The sequence below is a fragment of the Lissotriton helveticus genome, chromosome 1_1 (genome assembly GCF_964261635.1).
Source record: "Lissotriton helveticus chromosome 1_1, aLisHel1.1, whole genome shotgun sequence".
In the NCBI taxonomy this organism is placed as follows: Eukaryota; Metazoa; Chordata; class Amphibia; order Caudata; family Salamandridae; genus Lissotriton; species Lissotriton helveticus.
The window spans coordinates 1,909,858,333-1,909,875,324 of record NC_136057.1 but is presented as its reverse complement, the minus strand read 5'-3'; the positions used below and the strand labels follow the sequence as shown (position 1 = coordinate 1,909,875,324).

Sequence of the window (16,992 nt, the reverse complement as noted above, 5' to 3'; positions counted from 1 at the left end):
AGGGTGAGATTTCGACAGTAGTCATGGCTGAACCCACTGAGCTATTTGTCACCTGAATGTTACAACATCCCCCGCTCTCACACAGTCTGGGAAGGAAGGTTTTCACGAATAAAAAATTGGCAGCAGTCTCTGAACTGGTTTGGTGTTTGCAGACAGTATTCGAACCTGAATATTTCACTTGGCTCCAGGGCTAATTAATCTCCTAAATGTGAGTAAAGATGTCATGGAAGGAAGCAGCTCGTTTTGACTGTGTGGAGGTCCAAATTAGATTTTTGATTTAATTGTTCAGAGAAAACGACTTCCTCGGTGCCCTGCTCGGCGAGTGAGTGCACACGCAGACCTGGCACACGTTGGCAGAGGCGGGCATGCATCCACCAGAGATCTTCTGCCTTTTACTGCCAAGTGGGGATTCTTGTTTCCAGGGCGGTGCCCTGTAAATAATATTAATTTACGCACCTACCAAGGACAGAACTTTGGACCTAAGGGAAACCGAACAATCACAGACTGCATCGGCCTTCATTTCTAGCCAACAGCTCCAAGGTCACGCGGGGTGCATTTGTACGGAGCCGGGCATCTGTGGCAGCACTGGAAATAGAAATGTCGGCTTGTGTTGATTTAGAAACATAGAACAGTACAGAGGACATTCACCTCACCAACAAGGCTGAACGTCATACCCTGCACCAGAGACCCCCTTACTGGCCAAACTATACCCAGCAGCAGCCTACCAACCCTGCACGCCAATGAAGCAGATGTGAATCGGAGCGCTTTCAGGCCTCATCAGTGGTATGAAGCGCTATATACATTCTGCAATACATTGCACAACCATAAGCTGTAGAATAAACCAGCCCCCGCTCAGAGGTGCACAGTGTGGTACCCTGAAAAGGGCCAGTCTGCGATGTCGCCTGAAGGGGGCGCTGAATGTGGCTGCAGCTGCCACTAATTTCACCTCGTGTTATTCCCACATGCTTAGTTGTTCTGGCACAAAAAATTACTTTGCTTTCCACTGGTGACGTGGATGGCTGTGAGAATCATATCTGGGCCTTTGTAAAATGTTAGAATGAGAACAGAAGGCTGGTATTTTTCTCGGGGTGGGAGAGATGCAGAAGTGATGGGGTTCTGGTAGTTTCAATACCAAGCTGGCCCATGCTATAAAATGTGCTTTTTAGGCTAGCGCGTGGTCATGAATGATCAGGTCATCTTCTGAGCAGCAGCAGTGTCTGCCTGCCCTCAGTTACTGAAAAATCGAGTCAGCAGTGTATCTCTGGTTGATGCCCTTCCATTTCAGGTGCTTTGTAGCAGTTTTAAGCTCTTCTTAGAGTTTCTCGTTGCTCAAATGGGTGTAATTTCTGATATTTATATGTTCCTCAAATCTTCATTGCTTGATTTTTCTTGTGAGAATTTGTCACTCATAGTCGTTGAAATGTCACTCATAATTACACTGAAATTATGAAAATGTCACATATAGCAATGTGAAACCTTGGCAGCTATGAGCAGAGAAGGAGCCGATGTATCAAAAGGACGTGGTGTGTAGCTTGGGATATATCTGTCTGTCTATCTACACACAAACACACCACCACCAATATATGTACTTACTTTCTGTGTGAAAACCATAGACATTTGAAGGCAGATTTCTAGCTGGCTTTAGATGGAAATACAGAAGCACTGGCACATGTTTGCTCCTGATAAGTGCTTGTACTCTAACCTAAAGTGTTTTATAGCAGAACTGAGAAGCACAGTTACTCTCCTATTCAAATTACTCAGTACCGGACCATTCAAAGCACTGCTAAAGCCACGACAAATCGCCAGTTTAAGTGAGCGCATGTGTGCATTGTCAATTTAAATAAATGTGGAAAAATACTAGCTGTAGCATCGTCTTTTATTGTGGCAAAAATAAATGTGGATAAATACAGAAAAAATGGCCAAAAAATAAATATGGATAAATACAGACGGAAATGGCAAAAAAATAAATACCATAAAACCGGGAGCCCTATCTATAACCTATGGTTTTTTCAGTGAATTTCATTGGTTTTTTAAAAGCTAATATCAATAGCTGTAAAATATATTCTTTATTACGTGACGTATCACGTAGCTACATGAGACGCCTCATGACGCGTCGCATAACCGTGACGTATCGGCTCTGCAGCGCAAACAAAACCCGTAACGTAAGCGTGCCGGAGCACGCTTACAGATATATATTTTTTTTTTAACCTTATTTAGACAAAATCCACACGTGCACATATCTTGAGGCCTTGCAAAGGCACATCAAACAAACAGTCCCTACAATTTTGCCAAGTTTGCTGGAAATCTATTCCCTTCATTTTTTTCTTACTGTTTCTCTTGGTTTTCCCCTTGTTACGCTTACCGGGACGCTACCCGGTACGCGAACCGGACGCTCCAAAAACACAAGATGGCGGACTCCCGTTACGCTGCCGTACCGGGAAGCGCCTCTACCGCGAAAAATCGCGGGGGACTTTAATATCCCCCTCATCAATACTAGGGGGTCAGGAGGGGTTTAGCTTGCCCCCTTTCCTTCATTTCCCCCTTCTTTTTTCACCACATCTTGTCTCTCGAACCTACCGAGAGACAAGATGGCGGCCGCTCCGGACTGTTTACAATGTTGACAGCTACGCTGCCGGTTAGCTGCCCGGTGAGCTGCCCGGTGAGCTGCCCGGTTCGCGTACCGGGACACGCCTCTACGGCGTAAAATTGCAAAAAAAAATGTTGTTTTTATTTTTTGCCCCGCGGGGCACTTTAATATCCCCCTCATCAATCCTAGGGGGTCAGGAGGGGTCTACCTTGCCCCCTTCCCTTCATTTCCCCCTTCGTTTTTCACCACATCTTGTCTCTCGATCCTACCGAGAGACAAGATGGCGGCCGCTCCGGACTGTTTAGAATGTTGACAGACACCGGAGAGCCAATCAGCTTCGCTTCGCGAAGTTCCGTTACGCGTCAGGTACGCGAACCGGGGCGCTAACCGGAGCGCTGTCACAGATATATATATTTTTTTAAACGTTAATTTCTCAAAATCCACTGGAGCACATATATTGAGACATAGCAAAGGCACGTCGGGCAAACCATATCTACAATTTTGCCAAGTTTCATGTAAATCTATTCAGCCGTTCGAGCTAAAAGTGAGTCCAACCGCCCTATGGAAAAATGAATGTGAAAAACGCGTTTTGGGACCCCCCTTTTTTCTGGGCCCCCCCCTTGACGAAACCCCCCCAAATTTTCAGGGGCTGCTCAGAAACAAAATGTGCCATTGTCCTGAAAATTTCAGCCAATTCCGTCCACAAACGCCAAAGTTATTAGACATAGAACTTTCAGAAATCCCATAGAGAAAAAATCCTAACTATATATACCCACTGGCTATCGCCAGTAGGTAATATACATATATAAACATATATAATCTGCATATCTATATAAATATAAATGCATGCATACATATACATATATGCATACATATGCATGTTATTTACATGAAAGTTTTAAAAACACTAATAAAAGCAAAGCTAAAAAGCCACCTCATTACAAACAGAATGGCTTTAACTTAAACGAGGGCGAGATCTATTGCATTTTCAATGCTTGTTTACTTTGGTTCTATCAAGAAGGCATTCAGATGTGTCACACATTTGCCATAAATTCTGAATGTTAGCACTCTAGTTGCTCATTAGATCACTGTAGTAAAGCTAGTGCTCACCAGGGAAGTCTGCTGCTAATCATGGTTTGCAGCCATTTTCGCGCATTTTTTATCCCGCAGACTTTCAGTCCGCATACCATTATCCCGCAAGGTCATTGACCTCGCATACCATTATCCCGCATTTTTTCAAAACGCATGTGCATGTATCGCGCATGCCTTTACAAAGAATTACGTTTTAAAGGCATGTATGGTAAATGCATTTGCGTTGTGAAAACCACGATGACGAGAGAGGTAAGTGGGTTTGTGTTAATTTTTTCGTGGGTTAGTGATTGTGTAGTGTAGTGTAGTGTTGTGTAGTGTAGTGTTGTGTTAGTGTAGAGTTGTGGTGGTTGTTTAGTGTAGGGTCATGCTGGGGGTAGTGTTTTAGGGTTGTGTTGTAGTGTTTGCGTAGTGTAGGGTCATGCTGGGGGTAGTGTTTTAGGGTTTAGGGTAGTGTTGTAGTGTTTGCGTATTGTAGGGTCATGCTGGGGGTAGTGTTTTAGGGTTTAGGGTTGTGTTGTAGTGTTTGCGTAGTGTAGGGTCATGCTGGGGCTAGTGTTTTAGGGTTTAGGGTAGTGTTGTAGTGTTTGCGTAGTGTAGGGTCATGCTGGGCGTAGTGTTTTAGGGTTTAGGATAGTGTTGTAGTGTTTGCGTAGTGTAGGGTCATGCTGGGGGTAGTGTTTTAGGGTTTTGGGTAGTGTTGTAGTGTTTGCATAGTGTAGGGTCATGCTGGGGGTAGTGTTTTAGGGTTTTGGGTAGTGTTGTAGTGTTTGCGTAGTGTAGGGTCATGCTGGGGTGTAGTGTTTTAGGGTTTTGGGTAGTGTTGTAGTGTTTGCGTAGTGTAGGGTCATGCTGGGGTGTAGTGTTTTAGGGTTTTGGGTAGTGTTGTAGTGTTTGCGTAGGGTCATGCTGGGGGTAGTGTTTTAGGGTTTTGGGTAGTGTTGTAGTGTTTGCGTAGTGTAGGGTCATGCTGGGGGTAGTGTTTTAGGGTTTTGGGTAGTGTTGTAGTGTTTGCGTAGTGTAGGGTCATGCTGGGGGGTAGTGTTTTAGGGTTTTGGGTAGTGTTGTAGTGTTTGCGTAGTGTAGGGTCATGCTGGGGGTAGTGTTTTAGGGTTTTGGGTAGTGTTGTAGTGTTTGCGTAGTGTAGGGTCATGCTGGGGGTAGTGTTTTAGGGTAGTGTTGTAGTGTTTGCGTAGTGTAGGGTCATGCTGGGGGTAGTGTTTTAGGGTTTAGGGTAGTGTTGTAGTGTTTGCGTAGTGTAGGGTCATGCTGGGGTGTAGTGTTTTAGGGTTTTGGGTAGTGTTGTAGTGTTTGCGTAGTGTAGGGTCATGCTGGGGGTAGTGTATTAGGGTTTAGGGTAGTGTTGTAGTGTTTGCGTAGTGTAGGGTCATGCTGGGGTGTAGTGTTTTAGGGTTTAGGGTAGTGTTGTAGTGTTTGCGTAGTGTAGGGTCATGCTGGGGGTAGTGTATTAGGGTTTAGGGTAGTGTTGTAGTGTTTGCGTAGTGTAGGGTCATGCTGGGGTGTAGTGTTTTAGGGTTTTGGGTAGTGTTGTAGTGTTTGCGTAGTGTAGGGTCATGCTGGGGGTAGTGTTTTAGGGTTTAGGGTAGTGTTGTAGTGTTTGCGTAGTGTAGGGTCATGCTGGGGGTAGTGGTTTAGGGTAGTGTTGTAGTGTTTGTGTAGTGTAGGGTCATGCTGGGGGTAGTGTTTTAGGGTTTAGGGTAGTGTTGTACTGTTTGTGTAGTGTAGGGTCATGCTGGGGGTAGTGTTTTAGGGTTTAGGGTAGTTTAGTTGTTTAGTGTATGCTAAAGGCATATTCGTTCTAAAAGTTTTCGTTATTTTAATTTGCGGCCTAATAGTACATGCAGGATTTTTTTTGCGGACTGATGGTATGCGGGATTTCGTCATATATTCGCTAATCATACTTTCTATGGCAAAATGAACCCCCTCATTTTGTTCCTTTTTAAATTAAATGTTTTAAGAGTTACCACTTTATTCCAATCAAGATGGCTTCAGGTGTGCCATACCTTTGTAATAAGTAGGACTGTTAGCACTCTAGTTGTTCTTTAGAACACTCTGGGACATTCGGTCATTGGGCTATAGTTGGGCTACATCTGGCTGATATTTGGGCTACATTTGTTTTTTTTTGTCTCTGGTGACCATCTTTGGGCTACATTGGGCTACATTTGGGCTCCAACATATATATAGCCCAATGTAGCCCAATATATATTTTTCAAAGTTAATTTTCGTAAAAACCACTGGAGCCTATATCTTGAGACATAGCAAAGGCACATCGGGCTACCAGTCCCTACAATTTTGCCAAGTTTGGTGTAAATCCATTCAGCCGTTCAGGCTAAAAGTGAGGCCAACCGCCCTATGGAAAATTGCATGGGAAAAACACATTTTGGGACCCCCCTTTTTTCTCGGCCCCCCCTTGACGAAACCCCCCCAAATTTTCAGGGGCTGCTCAGAAACAAAATGTTCCATTTTCCTGAAAATTTCAGCCAATTCTGTCCTCAAACGCCAAAGTTATTCGACATAGAATGTTCAAAAATCCCATAGGATTTTTTTCCTAACTATATATACCTACTGGCTATCGCCAGTAGGTAATATATATATATATATATATATATATATATATATATATATATATATATATATATATATATATATATATATATATATAGGCTTAATTTGCACTCTTTGATTAGCACTGTTAATTTGCACGAGTTATAGGAAAAATGAGTTAAACTAAATGAACCACAATGCCCTAGTGACTAATCACATGACCATATGAGGTAATGAACTGTTAAATACAGGAAATACTGTGAGGGCAGCACCGTGATCAAGTTCTAAGATAGAACGAAACGTGTTGGTGTTGGTTTGTTTAAATGAAATAAAACTCGGAAATTTACAAGGATTTTGCTGTGGTGCGACCCTTTGCTTTTCATAAAGGAGAGTGTGGAGAAATATATATGATACGGTGAGTGATGCACCTGGGGGGGGGGGGCAACAGGTAATGTCCCCCACATGTGTACAGATGATTGTAGCAACAAACCTAGGCACTCTACAGAATATATATCAACTTAAACCTTGTCTGGCTACCTGGCGGACACTTCCACACAATACACTCCAACCAGTAATCTCTTTTTTTGCCAATCTGACTCTCCTACCAATAACCAAAGCGTCCCATGCAACATCCAGGTTCCAGTCTGTCCATCGCTTGGGTCTCCGTTATTGGAACTTCCTGCCCACTGACATCAGAGTTTATTCCTTCCTCACTTGAATTTCACATAGTCTTGAAAATGCACCTGATGTGTTCGGAAAAGAAAAAGCGCATTACTGTACTCAAATTTGCGTAATTTATACTTTTGTCTAATGTTTTGTAAATTGCTTTCCCCTCAACTGCATACAACTCCTTTGTAAAATATATTTATAATCCGTTTCGGTCCGCTAAAAAACTAAACAGTTTTCAGATAATTGAACGGTTATTAAAACTGTGACGAATTTCTACTCCAACTCAAATGCTCAAGTTAAAATTGGCACGAGCAATGAAAGAAGAAACAAATTTCCGACCAATTGCAGGGTGTTACATGGACGCCTGTTATTATAATAGAATACATTTCGTTTATGCAAACTGCCACACCAGACGTGCCTCAAAATGAAAGATGTAAAAATACTACTCCTTTATGCCAACAACGGTCTTTCTAACCTAGACACAAAGTGCCTTCCAATCTCATATGATAGCCATGGAACTGTACTGCATAAGGAACAAGCTGAAAATCAATCAAGAATTGCGGTATGAGGCTCAAAGCATGAGGGAAGTCGAAAACAGTCTCTGCTTCTAGAAGGATAACCGATCACGAAAACAAGCACCTTCAAACATCTGAGTAAAACCATCTCCAACACCCTTAGCTGGAAACTCCATGTGTAGGAGCTACCCAGCAAAGCTGACAGGGTGGCCAAAGGCATTCTTCGATATGCCATCTAATTAACTAATCCAACCTACACCAATTTAAACCAAATATCCCAAGCCAAAGTAGGTAATGTCATAGTTACAGAACTAAGATCAAAGTGGAGACACCATATCAATCGGAAGGCTTTCAAACTGTTTCCGAAAGAAAAATCTACTGCTACATGCACCGTACAGGCTGATTGTGAATATTCTCATTTCGAGGAAATAGCATAGCACCTTTATTCTATGCAGTATGGCGCAACAAACCATTTTGTTGACATAGCATAGAACTAGGCCCAAATACATTTAAAAAAATTAAAGAAGAGGCAGGGACATGTGTAGGTAAAAGAGGTCCTGGGCAGCTCCAACAACCACAACAGAGACAAGACCCAAACAATCATTATCATAAAACAACAGCGGTTTTAAGGGGGAAAGTCTGGACATTTCTAGCTAGACGTAATAAACGCAGCAAAATTAATCAGGGACCCAAGATGACGAGGCAATCTCTTGCAGTCTATGAATGGCTTTATTTCAATTAAAGAAGGTCTAACAGAAACATATGCAAAAAGTATTGCCTTTGCATGCACAACCTCATCAAAAGATCTTAATTGAAAGCATGACATGTGTCACAGCCTAGTAAATGGAAATGATGCCAAGTAGTACAGGCTGGAATCTTGACGCGCCACTGAGCCCTATTACCATCAGAGCCAATGATGAAGAATAATTAAACAGACTGCAACCCAAGAAGGTACTTCATAACCACGTTCCATCATATATATCGGTTTTCATCCTACCTCCCTGTAAATATTTCCACCCTTTACCCCTAACTCACATCTCGGTCACCCTCACCCATCTTGCCCTTATTTAAATCGTAGTTATTCACAATGCCAGTGCAGAATGTGATCGGCATAACACTGCATATGCAGCAATCATACAGGCTTCAGTTAAAGGCCGAATCCAATCTCCACCTTCCATTCTTTTTCTATATTCTCATTTCCCTTTCTTTTTGTTTGGACTATATAGATACCAAGGGATACCCTTTTAGGAAAAGGTTTTAATTGTGTAGGCCCTCCTATTTGAACAGTGAGAGAACTCAGTATAGCTCGTTTAAACAGTGGCCATTCTCCCCGTCCTAATCACTACAGGTTGACCTTAGGTCTGCAATATTACTCCAAGAGAGCAGAATCTGAGATCCAGCATTAAACACGGAGTATTGAAAAAGGGGGGAAAAAAAGACACATAAAAACTCTACAATGTCGGGTACTAAAATCATGCGCCCGCTGTTGCTCAATGTCCATTAAGGAGAGTGCCCCAAATATCATATGGTACAGGTCAGGGCCAATAAAACAACCTAAAGACTAGACACCTTCATCACATTGCTGGCATCCTCCAACAGCTTTACAGCTGAATCGTACTGTACTAAGGGAAGAACAGAAGGAAAAATTCCCCCTGGAAGCTAAAAAGATGTCAAAGAAAGGCACAGCGTACCGGCACACAGAGCTTGGGCACCTCGAGCTTACATACTTACAAGAAACCTCAAACTTGCAGAATATCTGAAAAAGTCAGAAGAGCAGACTACAATCAAATGCAGACACAGTGACCACTGTCTGCAAACGCTCTGGCCACCATATAATACTCCTGGGACAGAGAGAATCCACAATCTTTGCAATGCGACATAAGAAGAGACTTTAGAACACTTTATATGTGCCCAGCAGCTGGTTATCTCCAGGGCCCGCTAATGATTTTTCTACATGATCCACTCCACTGGCATAAGTATATACATAGACATATTTATCAGAAATGGTAAAAGATGGGCACCCAACGCTACCCCGTCCCCATGCAGTGGTATACTTAGGGCCCCATCCATCACAGTGGCATGATTATAACGCCCCCTCGACCCAGACACAGGTACTGTTGGAAGGATATCCCCGGATTGCTGTGTCCACCTCGCCCTCGTCCGGTCCTCCTTGGCCCTCTCCAGCCTCCTCCTCGTCCACGAACTTATTCTCATCATATTCATCAACATCCACCTTCCGGAATCGAGCAGAGGATACTGTATTCTTAGACATTTCCGGAAGCAATAGGTGGCACGGGAGAGGGCGGCGGCAGAAACGAGCAGCACCGGCTCCGAAAGTGAGTGCGGTCCGAACCGAAATCAGAACTTAGAGGCACTGCAAGGCGACGAGGCGAACGTGGCAGCCACAGTGGGTCCCTCTGGCTCGCGCGGACAGGAGCCACTCACTTCCGCATTCCGGCAAGCGAGTATCACGGGCGGGGCAGAGTTTCATTCACGCATGCGCCGCCCCAAGGCTCCCTGTCCTTATTTGGAGCGGCGTAGCAAGGCAGCAAGGCACGGAGTCGCCCATCGCCCATGCGCGGCGGCGCCCTCTGACAAGAACCGGCTTGTGCATGTCACGTGCGTGTACTACTGCTTTGTGGCAGTTTAACGCGTGCGCAGAGGAGTCGTTCGAGGTGTAAAGTAGAAACCATATGTGCACGGAAAGCTTTCTTTTTGGTATGTACAGACGGTGGAATAAAACGTAATTTCCTTTCAGAATTACTTCGAAATACCACGTTTCACCTTTTTAATACTATTTTACGGAGTTTCGAGGTAGAGAATCGAGGACTTTGGAAAATAGGCTTTTTTTGTTGCTGGTATATATAGTGCCATTTCGACCCGAAGGTATTGGAGCGCTTTACATTAGCTCCTGTTAACTTACACAAGGACACATTCATTTTTGGTATGTATGCACGGGACATCAAATGATTTGCACAGAATCACAGGATGTTGAGCCGACCCCAAGAATAGAACCTCATTCCCCAGCTCCAAAGTCGGCAGCTCTTGGTTGAGGGTTAAATAGAAAATAAAACATTTGCTAGCATTCGCAAATATCATCAATAAATGCAATCTGTGTGGCATAATCCTTCCCTCTGTGTCCTTAATAGAATTGAAAATTCTTGGTGCGAATGCTAGCAAATTTTTTATTCTATAACAGGACCGGAGGCTTCGGATTATGCTTGTTTAATGATTGTCTAGAACCACAGAAGCAACATCGGGCACAAATTTATAATAGAATTGCTTGAATGTAGACCTAGACGACCAATCAGCTACTCTCATTATATCATGTATACTGGTACCCAACATAAAAGATTTTGAGGCCATAACACCTCTCACAGAATGTACTTCAAATCATTCTGTGTCAATGCCTGCCTCTGACATTACATATTTGAGCCACCTGGCACTTGTAGCAGAGGTAACAGGCTTAAAAGGTTTCTGCAAAGCAATCAGCAATCGTGAACAACCGACCGGTCTAAAAGGTCGGGTACATTCTTCATATATACCTTGAGACATTTCACTACACACAGTTTGTCATTCAATGGAAAGTCATTGTAATTAATAGACTTGGAAAAAGTTTTATTGCGAGCTGTAATCATAAAAGGCACTCCTTCAGGAAAAAATATCCGACCTTCTAAATCCAAAACTCTAACATCAGAGATACTGTGACATGCAGATAAACTAAGGAGCATTGGTAGTTGAGCAGAGAATTGTTTCCTTGAGAGTGATCCAGCGTCCCTAATGAAAAGCTGTCTCACCAACGCTACCCAACACCACAATACTTACCATTAATCATAAATCACTTACAAAGGTTCATAAACCAACGAGACACATTTTGGGCGACTGAATCATATGACCTAATTAATCAGAACTATTCACAAACTATTTACATAATTATATACAGCTGAAGTTTATCTTTTCTCACCATGGTTTTAAACATTTATCAAAATCAGTAAGCATGAATTAAAGCAAAATAACAGTTTCTATTCCCTCAAACTAATTCCCTGACTATTCTCACTCCACCTAGAAAGGAAAAATCAATTTAAGTCTGATGTCCTTACGTGAGCCAGAAGTCCGACAGCATGTCACGTCAATCAGGAATCGGAAAGCTAGAAGACACCCTCCTGCCCATGGGGTCAGGTTTTATACCTTTCTATCTAGCTAAACTGTCTACATTTTATATTTCTCTAAGCAAATCCAGACTTTACATTGGCTGTCTTATGTCAGTCCACATTAAGTCATCTCCGTTTCAACACCAAGATCAGGCTTTTCTTAAGCCCTATTGTCCTTTGCTTTTGTGTCATTTGGCTTCCTCAAAAGAGAAACATTTCTCTCGAGTTACAGTTCACAACTTCCTTGCCTTGGCAATCTTGCTGGTTTCCTGTCCTTGAGCCATTCTCTCTGAGCACGTTCAGCACAACTTATTAAACTGCATTTTCTGACAAAAATGTCAACGTGGCAAAAGTTTTCACTTCTGAATATGTGCAAGACTCCACTCTGGACAAGATTCGTAACGCCATTCCTTAGCATGCCTTAGGCCTCACTCGGAAACTATTATTCAAACAAACACAAGACATCAATTAATTAGAGAATTGAGACCCATTCTGTTACCCACCCCCTTTGCTAATTAATAACCCGTTCATTTATGTTAACTAGCTGAAGCACACAAAGAAGCATTTATATCTACCTTCTTCTTTTAGATCACAAGGGTTCTCCACAAGCTTTTGTCATGAGCACACAAAATAAGCACATGCCATTAGTTAAACAGCCGCATTTAATACTGACAAAGACAATAGACAAGGTTAGTTAGTTTATTATTTACCCTCGCATCTGCAACGTAGAGCACATAAGTTAATCCCACGTGTTTTCTGAATGAATGCATTTTTAAACTAAGTTGATTAATAATTTCACCACATGTCTGTTAATACTGTTACATATATTATGGAAGTTTAACTTTGCGAGTTTAAACAAAACAATTTTCATTACTTCGCTCCATCAACTCCCTCATCTGGTGATTTCAAAATCACCAAACAACACCCAAAAATTAATACATTTTTCATCCCTTGAACATGTTTTGAACTTTCCTAATATTAGTATTTCTAAACTTTTGATTCAGCTGTTTGTCTGCAACTCTCATATTGAGATCTACGAAACTCTTCTAATTCTATTTCTTTTTCTTTTTCTTTTCTGAGTTTGTAAATTCTTTTCTTTTCCCTTAGATATTTCTTTCTCTTGTGTAACATGCAACTAATTTTTAACAAAAATATCACTATGACTATGACTATTAAAGGACACAGTATTTTACCTAAAATTGAACTACCAATCTCTAAAAACCAGTTTCTGATTGCTGCAAATCTTTTGCTCAAACGTTCTGAACATTTTTCATCTTCTAAAGGTTCTACCTCTGCATGTAATTCGGTTATATTCTTGATATACATCTCTATATTTTGGCTCTTGTCAGGTAGGTATGTACAGTAATTCTGGACATGTAAAATTCCACAAACTCCTCCCTCCTTAGCTAGCAGAATGTCTAATGCAAGACGGTTCTGCATTACCATTGTTCTCATGGCAATAATTTCTGTATTTACTAATTGAAATCCACTAGCAGTATCAGTTGACAATCTATCAACAATTGTAGACATTTTTCTGATTTTAACTGCATTCAGGGTTATACCCACCATAGGTATTACTGCACCAAAAATATCTCCCAAAATTTCTGAAAAGCTTTCCCTTTTGAATCTATTCAGGTGATTGCCAATTTCAAATGACCCCTTCATATTTCTATCTACATGAAACATCTTTGGGAAAACTAAACCAACATAGCAAGTCCCATACCAGTGATCTGGGAGACTGTAATAAGCTTTGTTCCCACACACAACATAAATTCCAGTAAAAATTGGGTCTTTGCCTCCTTTAAATTCCCATCCCCCTAAGATTTGATAAGCATCTTCACATTGACTAGCACCTACAAAGTAATTATTGAACAATGTGTTATCTCTTGAATTACAAAGCTTTCCACTAACAGGTTTATCTATATGAAGTGCAACATTCTCAGTTCTACCATTGAGCTTTTCATCCTCAATCTGCCAAAACTTAGATTTGGTTTGTTTCAGCATCTCATTTCGCTTATAAATTGCCCTTCTCTCTTCAACCATGTTTAAGAAAGATTTTTCTTCCGTTCTCAATTTACATGTTAAATTATTTCTAAAAGCATACTCATAAGTAAGTTCATTAGTTACTAAGAAAAATTCCCTCATCTGTTTAGCATGTTTCAGTTTATTCAAGCTTTTATCAACTTTTAAATTTGCAAAAATCTCATCAAAATTTGAGTAATAGTATTCTAAACGACCTGTCTGATAAAACAAACTAGCTATTACACTACAAGTGATACCATAAGTAAGAGGAAGCATATTATAGGTCACCACTTCAGAGACAGAAGTGGGTAATTTCACACAAATGTAACAATCTTTCACACCCATCACCTTGACATATTCAGATAAAAGTCTTGAAAAAGTATTACTAGAAAAATCTCCAACAGATCTATCTTGGTGAATCTCTGGTTTATGCTCAATGATGTTATTAGTCTTGCCTACTATATCATGGTTATTTTGTTTAACCACAACTTTACTAGTCATATTAGTCTTGTACAATTCTTTATCAATTCCAAAAAGAAAAATGACAGCTAAAATCAACCAAACCAATATTATTAGGATTACACATATAGAAGACACATCTTCTTAAAATAGAACATCTTGAATTGCTATTAGTAGAAGGCATCTTTACTTTGAAACAAGAGCCTTTCAAAACAAAAACAAACATTTAAAAATTAATATACACCCCTCTTTTTTACTTTTTTTAAGAAAACCCTATTTTCTAACACTTTTCTTCGACCGTATGTCTTACATTAATGTTTTTTCCAGCTAACACAATTTATTCGACCTTGTGTCACCTAACACAATTTCTTCAACCTTGTGTCAGAATAGAATCAATCATTATCACTTGTATCATCTAAATCTTCTTGGCTACTACTATTCACTTCAACTACTGGTGGGATAATAATATAAGTCCATTCAGGTGACTTATACTTTTGATTAGGCTTTATTACTCTTTTTGCTCTATTATTTATCACTTCTATTTTCTTTCCTGCTTGATTTTTCTTATCTGAGTCTCCTCCCTTCTGACTTGAGACCTCATTAACTTGCTCTTTTGATCTGTTCACTAATTTGAATTTTAGACTCTCATTTTCATCTGGCCAATTATCTCCTTTTCTTAATAATTTCTTCTTTGGTTCAGTAAGATTACACTCTGCTCTCCAAGCTCTTTTCCTTGAACTTTTCACTTTGGATGCATCGTCACTTTCATCTGATTCACTTTCTGTGATGACAATTTTAGATCCAGGTACTTCTTTACTCAGCAGTTTCACTCTGTTAGGAACATCATCCTTACAGCTGGTACTCGGAATTTCGTCTTCTTCTTCTTCTTCAATTACTTCCAACTTCTCAGATTCAGAATTTTCGTTCCTTCTTCCAGAGCTTCCAATCTGCTTTTCAATACTCTCCTGATCTTGACTCACCTCTTGTTCAGCTTCTTTTTCTGCTTCTTGATCTAGCAGATCTTCATCATTTTCAGAGTCTTGTATCACAATCTCTTCAATTTCTTCATTAAATGCCTTATTCGCATTTGAATTTCCCAGATGTCGACTTTCTTGTCGATCTTCAGAATCTGGATTTCTTTCAGGTTCTTCTTCAGAATCTGAATCAGCTGTAGTGTCACCATTGTCAGGATTCTCAGGAGCTGGCACACGTATGGTGTGACTAGCATGAATCCATCTCTTCAATCCTCTACACTTTACTGCATTTGTTGTGACAAGTATCACCTGTCTTGCCTTCTGCCACCTTGGTACTAGGCAATTTCTTCTTCGGTGAACTTTTGTTCTCACCCAGTCTCCTGGTAACAGATCATGAGCTTGTTCCTTCTCTTTTGTTATCACTCCAGTTCCCACCTGATGGAACACAGAAGTCACCACGTCAGATAGGTTTTTGCAGTACTCCAATATGACGCTATCATTAATGCTCAATAGTTTACCAACTGGAACAAATGCTTGTCTCATAACTCTGCCCATGACAATTTCGTGGGGGCTCAAACCTGTTTTTCTATCTGGAGTACTTCTCAATGACATCAAAACAAGTGGAAGTGCATCAGTCCACTTCATTCCTGTAGCTAAACACATTTTTGCTATTCTGTTTTTGATTGTGCCATTCACTTGCTCAACAACACCTGATGCTTCTGGTCTGTATGCACAGTGAAGCTTTTGCTTTATGTCTAGTGCTTCACAAATCAATTTTAGCAATCTGTTTTCAAAATGTGTGCCACGATCAGTCTCGACCGTCACTAGAAATCCATACCTTGGTATGATTTCTCTCAAAAGTAATTTTGCCACAGTAACTGAATCATTGTGACGTGTTGGGAATGCTTCCACCCATCTTGAAAACAGACAGATTATCACCAAAACGTATCTCAACTTGTTATGGGGTGGCATGTCAATGAAATCAAGCTGTAATCTGGTAAAAGGACCACCCTCCCGTCCTATGATTCCCATGCTCACAACTGTTTTTCTGTTTGGATTAATCTGCTGACAGATTAAGCATCTCTGACAAAAAGATTCTGCAATTAATCTGAACTTTGGATTGTACCATGTCTGCCTAAACAATCTGATCATTGAATCTCTTCCAATATGTCCTGGACCATGATACATTCGAGCCATGTCAGCAATCATGCTATCTGGCATTACTGGTCTGTCATCTTTGTAAACCAAAATCTCATCTTCCTCTCTCTGTCTGCAACCTGCTTTTAACCATGTGTCTTTCTCCTCATCATCTGCCTCATCTTGTAAATCTTTTACTCCTTGCCATGTCTCAACTACAGATGTTAGCATAAGTGAGTTCAAAACATGTTCATTGTCTTTTTCCCGATTAATGGACATATTATTCTTTGCACAAAATGTTGCAATTTCATCAGCATATGCATTTCCTTTTGTCATCTAATCATCTCCTTTCTTGTGTGCTGTGCACTTTACAACTGCAATTTTCTCTGGTAGCTGAATACCATCAATTAACCTTTTAATCAATTTTGCATTCCTGATAGGAGTTCCCGCAGAAGTTAAATAACCTCTTTGAGACCAGAGCTGGCCATAGTCATGGACTACGCCATATCCATACTGACTATCAGTCACTATGGTAACTTTTAACTCTTTTCCTTTTTCACATGCACAAATCAAAGCAATCAATTCTGCTACTTGAGCTGAACGAATTCCTTTGAGACAGGAGGCTTCAATTACATCTGCAACTGTGCAAACAGAGTATGCTGCACTCAGAACACCTTCATCTGTTCTTAAGCATGAACCACCAACAAATAGAACATAATCTGATTCAGTTAATGGGACATCTTTAATGTCTTGCCTGGGTTTAGTGCAATATTCTAAAACATCCAAGCATTCATGATCAATATCATTTTCATTTCTGATTTCTG

General features: G+C 40.8%; 1 protein-coding gene across 1 annotated transcript in view; it reads right to left on the bottom strand.

The window, feature by feature from the left end:
* The window catches only part of ARPC5 (actin related protein 2/3 complex subunit 5), a 29,404-nt gene extending 19,499 nt beyond the window's left edge, over positions 1–9,905 (bottom strand). Inside the window, exon 1 of the mRNA XM_078643031.1 lies at positions 9,555–9,905. Within this exon, the coding sequence (XP_078499157.1) occupies positions 9,555–9,697 (143 nt within the window). The 5' untranslated portion in view covers positions 9,698–9,905. The remainder of the gene's footprint in view (positions 1–9,554) is intronic.
* Between the last annotated feature and the right edge of the window lie 7,087 nt (positions 9,906–16,992).